Genomic DNA, 12,602 nt, shown 5'->3' on the forward strand with positions numbered 1-12,602 from the left:
AGCCATCATGGCAGTGCGGAGCGAGAGTTCCTGACACTGCGGTTTCGAAAACCAGATGATACTTCAGTCTTAATATATATCAGCTCGTTTAGCCGCATACATAATGTAGGTTCCTGAAACTCCTGCTTACATAGAAAATTAAAACATAAAACTATTTTTTTTTAAGTTTCCTCTTAATGAGTAATTGAAATGCAGACTGATGGTTATCAGAAATTGAATATAACACGTTATGTCGACTTCTCATTAGGAACACGGCAGCAGGCCGATGGATAAGCCAGAATACTGTATGTGATACAGTGGTGGATTTACCATATACAATTTTAACTTTGTAACTGTTAAACTTATTGTTCGAATAGCGAAATCCCGCGGAACCAGATCGGCTGGGCATTTGGCAAAGTATTTTAGTGAAACAACGAATTTGTTGATTTTTCTTTGTGTGAAAACCTCTTGGGAGCCGTCTTCCTAGAAGACGTTGAGAGAGGACGAAGAGAACATTAAGATAAATGTTACGAAGATACATTTTGATAAAGAAAAGTGGGTGGAACTAAATAAGGGCCATTGTCCAAATTGGGGCTGTAGTATTGGCGACGTTGAAACTTCACTTCAGCTACAGCAGTATAAATTCAAGTTTCGGGAACAACCACACAGAATATTGAAGTTTTCCGCTTCAGCAAACATTACAGTTGCCAGGTAAGATTTGAGGTTTTTTCACATGGGTGACTATGGAGAATGCCGTCGCCTGGGATGTTGCTCCGTGTAGATATACAGCTGGGTTTATTCGACCCGACATTAGTCTGTCAGCACGCTGGTTCCTCGCTCGCGGATATTTTCTCCTGCCCTGAAGATGGAGGCGATACGTTCCTCCGAAACGTCGGTTAACACAATATCTACACAGTGCCACATCCCAGAAGACGGCTTTCTTCATTATAGTTGCCAGTTTCTCGGTTAATTCGGAGGGGGAAGGCTGTTCGGAAGCCCTCATATAGATGTGACAGTGGATGGAACCAGGACCTAGCAAACACAGCGCTGATACAGACGTGGACACGCTGATAAGCGCAGTGCAGCAAACCGTAGCGACCCTGAAGTCAGCAGAAACAGAAGATGAATGTTTCACCGTCCTTAGGAAGGCTATCTACGGGCTCATCGTGATGAAATAAGAAACTGCTTTCATTGTACGGGCGGCACACAGCGTCACCGACATGTCTAGTCCCTCTTCCCCCCTCATAAGAGGCGCCAAAATGGAGAAAACCCGCAAGGGTCTGCTGGGCGTCAAAATGTGGTCCGCAACCCAGACAGGGATCCACACCGAGCAAATAAAGATTGGTCGAGCGGCCGGCTGCAATGCATCCTGTGTCCTGAGGATGAATGGTAAGTGACAGCATTATTTAACGAACCCGAGCTTCAGTGTCCTACCCAATAAGGGCACGACGTGGTTGAGGAAAGGAGGGATCATAGGTCTGGAAGAGAAGTGGTAGAAAATGTTTGCGATCCCGTATTTAGGACAGGAGATAGTGGGCGTGGTTTAGAAGACTACGTGGTAATGACAAAAAAGGCGAAGAAATTGGAAAAAGAAAATGGATGAAAATATTTTTTTTATTGTCCACGCGGTTGGGGAAGGAGATTCTAAATTAAGTTATGGTTACCAAGTGGTTAAGAAAGGTAGCAAAGAAAAGTTTAGCTCCAAAGAAATAAAAGAAATTGAGATCGTCTTCCGCGAATTAGGCTGAGCCTGTTTTGACCTCACATACAGAGGCAGACGGGATGTGAGAATGTCACTCGATTCATGTGAATTAGGACAGAAATTTCAAGGTACTGAATCTTCAGGTTCTATGAAAGGCGGAGTATTTCTTTACTCCCTGAGTGCTTATCGGCTCCTGAAGAAGTACTCTGATCCATGGAAATAGCTAATTAAGCGGCAGCCATGGTTGTTTTACAGGACAAGCTACTCTGTACGGTCCTCTCTCCCGCACATGGAAGACAGAGCTATAGGGACTTAAGTTACCAACTTCGAGATATTTTACGATCATTCTAGGAACAGACATTTGCAGTTCGATTCACTTCCCTGACTACAGTTTTCTCAAATGGTTTTGAAATTCCTAAGGGCAGGTTACTGAGGGCAATGTTACAACGTCAACAGTTATTTTGGGAGCTAGGAAACCGGTCACGTATGACAAGAAAACAAAAATGAGGAAACATGACATGTTTCGAGATATTTTCCTGGGAACGACTTGCAGGAAAACACATGGAAATTATGCAGTTGAGTTTCCTTTGGAGATCAGAAGTGTGATAGAGTCATCTTCCTCCATCATCAGAGGTTGATGTGATGGGTGACCAGGCTACACGCAGAATTCAATGTTTCAGGGACTGATGACCGTCTGAATACTGACATCAAACTTTGATGATGGAGAGAGAGACTGTATCCGAAACGTTGGGTACTATCTCCAGCTTCACACGGCTGATCGCCAGCGAATACTTCCTGCATAAAGTTGCTGTAAAGGTTTAAAGCCATGTAAACTAGAACCCAAGCCAAAATTGATTGGGGCAGTGTGTCTCAGGACTGTAAATCCAGGGGTGTTACACTGGCTAAGTTTCTCCATTCTAGCTTTAAACATTCTGTGACTACCAATTTAATTTCAGTCTGCTGCCGAATTCAGAGCAAGAGGAAATATTTGGCACAATTTCTTACTCCCAAGATGCATACCTTGACGGCACCGCCGCCCGGCTGATATTTCACATTATCCTTGGATCCAATTTTGGGCTTCGCCTTCTCCTTGAAGTCAAGTTTAACCGACTCTATCTTTTTGTCGCCTCCCCCCGGTTTGTGGGTTGCATTTTCCAGGGAGCCGACCTTGGATTTGGCGTTCCACGCCAACTTCACCTGCTGGATCTGTAAGAGGCACACTTTTGTTAGTGACTCCTGCACTGCCTTACGTGACCTGCTGTTGACATGACACGTCACGACCTGACATCTACTACAGTGATAACAATGATGGAGGTGTGAATCCACATTCAACATCTGCGAGTCACGTCGTGCTTCTTTAATCGGTTCACATATGTGCACCATCACGCATAACCTGGTATACCTCGTACAGTTATTACGTATATTCTAGTTTTACCATTAACAACTACGTATTTCGTCTCTGAAAGCCATTATCAGGATAAATACAGTAATGCAAAAGATACTGCTGTAATTGTTTATGTTGTGCATAATGGAAAATACATTTAGTAGGCTTCGTACTGACTTGCAATTAATCTCTTACGTACAGAATTATGAATAATGAAAGGTTTACAAAATCATTATGCACTTTACCACTTCATATAAATCACTGCTACGGTATCCGGATAACGTATCAAAAGGAAAGCTGTAGGTTTACATGACTGTGTGTCACACCACATGCAATACTCACTTGACTGTTGTGGGCACTTGTTTACTATTATATTACGATGGTCACTAATTCCAGTTCATACTCCAATTCATATCTTTAGCTTACCATTGCAGGTAAGGAAACTGCATAATGAGGACCTTCATAACTTGTACTCTTCTCCAAGTGTTATTAGAATGATCAAGTCAAGGAGGATGAGGTTGGCCGGGCATGCAGCACGAATGGGGTAAAAGAGGAACGTATATAGGAAATTGGTGGGCAAGCCAGAAGGAAAGAGACTACTAGGAAGACCAAGAGGTAGGTGGCGCCACAAATTGTGGCGCTGAACCTGCTACGTTTCACAGGGTCACAGCCTCAGCCTGTCACGTATCTCGCTTGTTCCTGAATCACGCCACTTGTCACAGAAGCACACACTTTCTTTTCTCCGTGACACTCACCTTCTTGTCGCCGCCTCCGGGCATGTATGTGTCATTCTTGGCAGCGATCTTGGGCTGTGTCTTGCTGAAGTCCACTTTTCGATTCTCTATCTTAATATTGCCGCCGCCAGGCTTGTAGCTGGCGTTGTCCAGAGACCCTATCTTGGAGCGCACCGTCTTAAGATTAGGGGACGGCGCCGAACCCACCTGCACCTTGTTCATGGGAAGTTCTGCAACAGACCAACGCTCTTATTGGTATACAATTTTTCATTTCATCATTTAAGTGAGAAAACAAAACACTCTGAGTCGTAATTGCGCGTGGGCTGTTGGTCCGCCCGGCTAATTCAGTTATCGCTCGGGACATGACTCTGCACTCCTGTAATCATTGTTAGGTGAAGGTGTTCGGGAAGACATATCATACCGAAGGTAATAAATAAGGTAGAAGCGGTGGTTAGGACGGATTCTACTTTGTGGCCGTTACTTCATGCTCGTTTCTTGCTTACCATAATCTTCAACCGGGAAGATGGGGGCGATATGTTCCTTCGAAATTTCAGTTGAATTTTAACAGACTAGACGGCGTGATATGCTAGAAGACAGAACTCTTCAAGGCTTACTTAATTTGCGCAGTCTTTCCAGAATTCAGTTAACATATTAGCAGATAAACAGCTTATGCCCGAGCGAGTTTAGTGATCTGATTCTCACCATCTGTCACTGATTCTGCGCTCTAAGTGTATAACTGTTACTCGTACATTACAGCTAATGCCTTACCTCTAAAGACCAAAGTCAAAAGTCCGAAATACCAATTAATTAATACTGCCTATTTTCATTTTTCCCCAGGTCGTTATATTCCATTTTATTGACTTCATTATATATTGCAATAGCAATCATTTAGTATACTTCAATACATGACAGTGATTTTCTTGTATATGAGTATCTTACTTTCTTACTTACTTACTTACTTACTTACTTACTTACTTACGCACTCATGGAGCTGAGCCCTTCTTAAGGAGCCGCCAATTCTGCAGCTACTCAAGAATGTCCCAGCATTTTATGGAACTCGAAGGTTCATTACCGTGTTCACAAGAGCTCTCCACTGGTCCATATCCTGCTACAGATCAATCCAATCCATACCATCCCATCCTATCTCTCCAAGATCCATTTTAATATTGTCCACCCACTTACGCCTTGGTCTTCGTAGTGGTCTATTTCCTTCTGGTTTTCCCAACAATAACCTATACGCAGTCCTCGTCTCCCTCATTCCTGCTACATACCCTGCTCACCTCATCCTCCTTCACTTGATCATTCTAATTATACTTGAAGAAGAGTACTAGTCGTGAAGCTCCTCATTGTGCAGTTTTCTCCATCTTCCTGTCACTTCATCCCTCTTCGGTCCAAATATTTTCCTCAACACCCTGTTCTCAAACACCCTCAGTCTATGTTCCTCCCTTAACGTCAGAGACCAAGTTTCACACCCATACAGAACCACAGGCAAAATTATAGTTTTGTATATTCTAATTTTTATGTTTTTGGACAGCAGACGAGAAGATAAAAGGTTCTGGACTGAATGGTAGCAAGCATTACCCGAGTTCAATCTGCTCTTAATTTCCTCCTGAATCAGGTTTCGATCGTCACCGTTGTCCCCAAATATCTGAATTGTGCCACATTTTCAAAACATCTGTTTCCTATCTTTATATCATGATTTTTTCCTTGCATTTGGTGACGAGACAGCAACATATACTAGGTTCCCTCTGTGTTTACTTCTAGACCAACCTCTTTACTTGCGTCAATTAAAGTTTGTGTGTTCTTATTTATGGTATCTACATTATCACCCAGTAGATTCACATCATCGGAATAGGCCAACAGCTGATGTGTCCCCTTTAATTTCAGTCCCACCTGGTTTCCCTGGACCTTCCTAATGGCATATTATAAAGCAAAGTTGAAAAGGAGTGGCGATAAAGCATCTCCTTGTTTTAGATCATTCTGGATAGGAAATTTATCAGACAAATGTTTACCTAAACGGACTTTACTATACGTTTCTTTTAAACACATTTTAATCAACCTAACTAGTTTCATGGGTATCCCAAACTCTATTAGAATATTGTACAATACTTCCCTCCTAACTGAATCAGAGGCTTTCTTGAAGTCTACAAATAGCTGATGTACTGTCTCATCGTACTCCCATTTTTTCTCCAATATCTGACGAATGCAAAAGATCTGATCTGTAGTTGATCTGTTACGTCGGAACCCACACTGATGATCCCCAATAATTTCATCTATATATGTATATGGACTTTACCTTGAAAGAATAATAATGGACTAAATTTTATTTGAAGTTGATAGAAGTGATATCCTCCGACAATCACCCTTCTTGTGAACTGGTACAATAATAGACTCCTTCCAATGATCAGGCAATTTTTCCTTATGCCAAATAGAAGTAATTACATTCTGGATCTTAGAATGTAATATTTCGCCTCCTTCTTGAATAAGTTCTGCCGGAATTTGATCACTATCTGGCGATTTATACCGCTTCAATTTCGAAATAGCACTTTCAGACTCAAAAGGGCTAGGATCAGATATTAAAGGCTCAGCTGTATGGATTTCTGTCTGCCTAAAAGCACTGACCCTATGTACATTCAATAACAGAGAAATAGTTCCTCCACCTATTGAAAATGTTGTGGGAATACGTATGGGATGTTGAGGTACAGCTCCACCATTCCTGGTCTCAGAACTAGATGGAGCTGAGTGGTGATCTTCACGCCCCAGCCACTTTACCCCCGAGGAAAGAGCCTCTGGCACCAATTAGATAGGAGGTTGGGTAGGCCCCAGAGCCGGTCTGGACGTTGTGGAGTGAAAAATCTCTTTCTCTACCGGGATTCGAACCCCAGCCGTCCAGCCCGCAGCCCGTAGCAATGCCGACTGAGCTATACTGGATCATCCTTCCCTTACAAAACAGGTAAACAAGTTCTGTATATAAATCTGTATTACATTTTTTTCTGTGTCATGAACAAGGCGTTGATCATGTAATACAAATGGTTCCTATACAGAACAACAACGAAGCCAACTTATGTGTTATGGGTCGGCCCAACCTGGCAAAAGGAGCGTCCGACTCTTCCGCCTGAGTCTGCGCAAGCAGTAAAAACACTCACTTTGTATTGACACGAACAGCGGACGTGGTTATCCTGTATACAGGAATTGTATTATAATAGAATTCACAAAAGATTACTGCAATTTTAATCCGAAAACGTATGTGTTGTTGATTTCAAGCACGTCGACGGCATGGCACTGTCAGGGGCAACACCCAACATGCAAGAATCCACGCTACATTTGCTCTTGCATTACTCACACTGTCATGTATACAGTCACGAATGGGTGACACGCTACCTTAGTTCTTTAATCAATAATGTAACAGAATTCCACTGCTCAGAATTCGCATATAAACATTCCCATTGCGATCGGGGTTATAAATCTAGAACCCTTGGAGTATTTCATTTCAGGAGTATTTCTCTGTAGCTTCTGGGTGTCCCTCCGCACAAGTCCACAGTGAATGGATTATAAACAGCAAGACTGGACAGGCAGAGTAAAGTAAAGGTAACCCTGCAACAGACCGTGGAGGCCCATAGGGTTGTGAGATGTTGAGGTTCCCACATTTTCTAGATAATCGGTTTATAGCCTTACGCACCGGCTGCCCTTTACCCCCAAGAATATTCCTAGTACTCATTTCTGTTACAGCCTGAGTCGACCCCAGGGCCATAGTGCGGCCGGAAGGATTAGGTCAATTGAAACAAATTCTATGACTTCATCGGGACTTGGAGAGGTAGAGTACACTTCAGAATGTATATTTTTAAAATGTATTCTTTGCGATTTGCATTCCCCATCAGTACTCATTAACGTTCATTACGTATACAACTTAGGTCCAGGACTAATAAGCAATGTCCCTTCACACATTCCATTCCTCACAAAGCCAATCAACAGTGAAGCTTCTGCCAAGTTGTTCTCATATATATATATATTTTCCCCCTTGGCACTACAGCCCCAGTGGGCCTAGGCCTACTTCCATGAACTCCGTTCACTTCCGTTTTTCTAGATCTTACACATACGGTAGGACTCCTTGGGCGAGTGATCGGCTCGTCGCAAGGCTTCTACCTGTAGACAAACACAGAAAAACTCACACAAACATCCATGCCCTCAGTGGGATTCGAACCCACGATCCCGGCTTCCGAGCAGCTTGTTAGGTGACATGCGACGCGAGGGACAAAAAAAATATATCCTGATTTCTGGTGGGAAGGCCTCTTGAGAATGAACCTCTAGGCATATCGAGAAACAGAAGAAGGGATAAGAAGGAAGCAGGTTGTGAGGATGGCAGGTGGACGGAACTGACTACAAATCGTCTCATATGATGGGTTTCGTGGCTGACACTTGGGTTTGTGCTATTTCAGTGTTAGTTGATGTGTGTGTTATGTTATGCAGTAATTCGTTTTCCTCTGATTTCCCAGCACGGGGCAGTAATTACGATTATTGCTAGACGAATGGATGTAGACCTACAGGAGAAAGATTAGCGTAAATAAAAGTGATTTATGAACATCACCGGCAAATTACGTACATTTGCTTTTTCGTTTAATTGCACCCTATCCTGAATATGTGGATCAAGTCTACACTCTAACATCTCAGATCCATTTTCATAATAACCTAGGTCACTTCGTCTCCTACGAGGGCTCTTCCCCTTCAGATATTCCGAATTAAAATTCTTTTAGTATCTTTCCCTCTAGTGGTACATGTCCGGTCAGTCTAATTTTTCTGATTTGATCATCTTAAGAACACGTGACGAAGAGTGCAGATTTTGAAGCTTTGCGATATGTAGTATTCTTCACCCTCCTGTTTTTTTTATTGCTAGTGGGGTGGGACTAAGTCCCTTGTACTGTGGCCACTTCTGGCCTATTGTACCAGCCCCAGATGATAGGTGATGGTGATTGTGGAGCAATTGGTGGAATGAAGATTGGCAGGGGAACCGAAGTACTCGGAGAAAACCTGCCCCAGTGCCACTTTGTCCACCACAAATCCCACTTGAACAGACCCGGGATCGATCCCGGGTCGCCGCGGTGGGAAGCCAGCGACTAACCGCTTGAGCTATGGCGCGGCCTCACTCTCCTGTTACTTCCTTTCTTTACCTCCATACTTTCTCCGCAGCACGTTTTTACCCAGACACTCTCAATATGTTTTTTACTTAATGTAATACGACACGTTTCACGTACACATCAACAAGGCATAAAATTATATATACACGCATACATGTAAATCGTAAAGGCTTCATGCAAGAGACGGAAATGTTGCTGATTCTGAACTGTGGCAAACATTTCCCGAATACTCTAATAGTAACATGTCCTACTCGTATTTTGAGGAGAAAAACATTTCTCCCGCTGTCTGAATTAACCCAACATTAATAAAATAGGAGACTGCCCTGTTCATGCTTCGTGAGAAGCAACCACTCACTCTTCTTTTCCTGTTGTGCTGCAGAACCTGCGGTGTCGGGCGTCTTGGGCTTGGCACTCGTCTTGACTGGCGACTTGAGGGGCGATGTAACACCTCCCGCCTGTTTCTTCGGGATTTTGGAAGGTGATTTTTGGATTTCTCCATTCGTGGTGGGTTCCTGCAAGGTGTGGAATGACTGATTGAATTAAAGACAGAAAATCAAGTGCGCCACTCAGGGCAGCCATTAATCTAGCAAGGTTTATAATAAAGCAGAACTACTATGTAGGATCTGGGGTTTTCAAGGAGGTCACTATGAAGGATGCCGTCTTCTGGGATGTGGGGCCGTGTAGATATTATGTGAACCGACGTTTCGGTGGAAAATATCGCCTACATCATCAGGATAGAAAAATCCGCCAGCGAGGAATCAGCTTGAGCAGGTGACTGCTGTCTGCAACCACCTCCTCAAGCTGGTTCCTCGCTCGTGGATTTTTCTACTATGAAGACGGAGGCGATATTTTCCTCCGAAACGTCTGTTCAAACAAGATCTACACGGCCCCACATCCAAGAAGATGGCATTCTTCAAAGCAGGATCAGTTATTTAATAACATGAAAGTGTGCAGAAATTCAAGTACCTTATGACAATATTAGTATTATTATTATTATTATTATAAGCAAGTTATACAAAGTAATCAGTGGCTTTCGGTTGGCAGAATAAACGAGAAACTAATATCACGTGTGACGGGTCGGTCAGTTATTCTCCAATTAACAGCAGTACACGTATGAGACAATTGCCATTTTGCCCTAAATTGTATAACCTATTTAAATGCAGACTGCCGCTTTGTGGACGGACCTATTGTAAATTATCGAGCCATGACGGAAACACTGATGATTTATGGGATGAAAAGTTTACTCCAGTGAAGTACGACATTTATCTAAACGATATTCAAAATCCAGTTCTTACTTCACAGGAAAACATTTCTTCTCAATGACAAAGACAAACTAGTTAATGCTACTTAGGAAGAAAATCGCTCTTAATTCTGGGAATTATATGCAACAAAAATAGAGTAAAATCTGTTGGCACAGGACACAATTATTTTATTTAATGTTAAAGCAGGTAGTACTCTGTGCTATAAAGAGAATTAGGTCTGTACGTACAAATATGTTAAAACAATATTATATTATATTTCAGCATCCTGTTAAAACAAGTCGGGGGCAAGAATATGTATACAAAGATAAGATCTAAAAGTATGTGACAATGGTATTTTAATAAAATTATTAATTTCTGAACATTTGTCATCGTCCTGTTTTGTATTTAGAAACAACGTTTCGGAGACGGGACTTCGTCTCCGTCCTCAGGTAAAAGCCAACTCTCCGGAGACAGGGATTAGTTCTACCGACTGGGTCCAATTGTGTAGGCTATTCCTGAGGACGACCGAGCGACCGCCGATTGTCAGCGAAGTTAGTGCCAACTCTTGCGGATAGAGGGTGTCACGTGGTCAGCGCAACGGATCCCCTCGGCCGTTAATCTCGGTTTTCTGGACCGGAGCCGCTACTTCCTTGAAATAACTCCTCAATTATTCTCGGTCGGTCTGAATAGTTCGCTTGCGGACTACAGGCCATGTAGTCTGTTTTGTTATTCCTGTGAATGAAGACAGAGGCCAGTCTCCGAAACGTTGTTTTTAAATTAAAAACAGGGCGTTAATATTCAAAAAATCATTAAGATATAAAGATGTTCATAGGAAATATAGTCGGAATTCTTAATTCAAGTAAGTAGAATATCAGTATTAATGTCTTAAGTCCCTAAGTCTACTATAAATTCGTGCCAAACATACTGTGGCAGGAACTGAGCTAGAGGCGGAAGCGTTGCCTGGTCTGTGTGCGCCTCTCGTGAAAGTTTGGCAAATCGCTTATCTGATGAGTAAGGTTCAGGTAATGCTATAAACTTCCGTACTGACGACACGACTTTAAAGAGAGCGAGTGGGTCAGGGAGTCAGTCAGTGTTCTGCTCAGTGCAGACAGAGAAACCGAAAGTAAAGTTATGTGCAATGAGTGAGTAATGGCGTTGTTGTGAAGTAACGAATGGAGGCCTTATGTGGGCCCCAGAACCGGTCTGGACGACGTGAAGAGGGGAAAAATTTATGCCCGTATCGGGACTCGAAACTCTGACTCTTTGGCCGTCGAGAACGTAACTACGAGTACTACGTAGTATACCGACTGCGCTATCCTGGCTCCCTGCCAAAGTCTCTAAGTGAAACAAACTTTATACTGAGAATTTCGGAGACTCGATTGGTGAACTGTCATTTCACAGTGTCTGCTATTTCATAGTACAAGAGCCGATATGAATTTTTTTCTATCGTTCTAATTCGCTGTGATTCGTTGTTACCTAGCCCGAAATTCTGTTCTGTAAGCGCCAAAGAACTAAGTATGTTACCGTTATTCGTTTGGCTAACATGGTAGCCTAAGGCGCTCGTGTGACTCGCTATACTCGCGAGTAATGTGGACGATATAGCAAGTCACGAGACAAGCAAATTTTTTATTTTTAATTTAAAAACTATAGCCAATAAATTAAAATACTACTACAGCCTATACACACTACGAGTAAATATACGGATCCTCACGCGCCGAAGCCTGGCGAGCAACTAAAGTAGTGCGGACGAAGATTTACGAGCACAAGTAAAAGCCAGACGAGTCTCCCGACGAGCACAAGCCTGGCGAACACGAGTAATGTGGACGTGCCTTAAGTCGCGAGGAACTGGCTAACAAGCCTCTGATAGTCTGAGTGGGGGTGGAAGACGATATGTTATGTGACCGCTTACCCTGCCAGTAAGTGAAATACCACTGAACCACGAAAGTAAATTTTTTATGTCATTCTTCGAAGTGTTAATAGGGCTAACATTGCTAACATGAAAGCCCCACCATTGTAGGTTGCTGATTTCGTCCAGTAACCATTGGATAGGAGACGCTCTGACATGACAAAGAGGAGACTGAGCCTTCCCCTTGCCAGAAATCAAATCCGAACATCTAGCCCTGTAAATTAGCGTCAACATCGACTGAACATTCATGGCTCCGAAGGAGTGTTTTCTTTATTATCGACGAGCTCAACTCCGTTTTATTTCATACGAGTGACATAGTTACAGCACTTAGGTTACGAGTCGGCGCAATGCAGATTAGGGCAATATAAGATCAGCGCAGTAGCAGAAAGTTTAACGAGTTCTGAAGTAACATGGAAAGCACGTCACTGTCACATCAATTTCTGTCTAAACTTCTTAAATGAGACGTTACTGAATCAGTCTCAGTCGGGATCATTTCATGGTCTCAGAACATAGTTAGCGACTGC

At 42.8% G+C, this 12,602-nt stretch overlaps 1 protein-coding gene across 2 annotated transcripts in view; it reads right to left on the reverse strand.

The window, feature by feature from the left end:
* The window catches only part of LOC111869609 (microtubule-associated protein tau), a 70,126-nt gene that overhangs the window by 35,955 nt on the left and 21,569 nt on the right, over positions 1 to 12,602 (reverse strand). For both annotated transcript variants that reach the window (XM_033753500.1, XM_033753499.1), the window contains exons 4-6: positions 9,287 to 9,443; positions 3,821 to 4,029; positions 2,702 to 2,887 (exon numbers count right to left, since the gene is read on the reverse strand). In XM_033753500.1, coding sequence (XP_033609391.1) covers positions 2,702 to 2,887; positions 3,821 to 4,029; positions 9,287 to 9,443 — 552 coding nt within the window. The remainder of the gene's footprint in view (positions 1 to 2,701; positions 2,888 to 3,820; positions 4,030 to 9,286; positions 9,444 to 12,602) is intronic.

This window comes from Cryptotermes secundus, unplaced genomic scaffold (assembly GCF_002891405.2).
Source record: "Cryptotermes secundus unplaced genomic scaffold, Csec_1.0 scaffold557, whole genome shotgun sequence".
Taxonomy (NCBI): Eukaryota; Metazoa; Arthropoda; class Insecta; order Blattodea; family Kalotermitidae; genus Cryptotermes; species Cryptotermes secundus.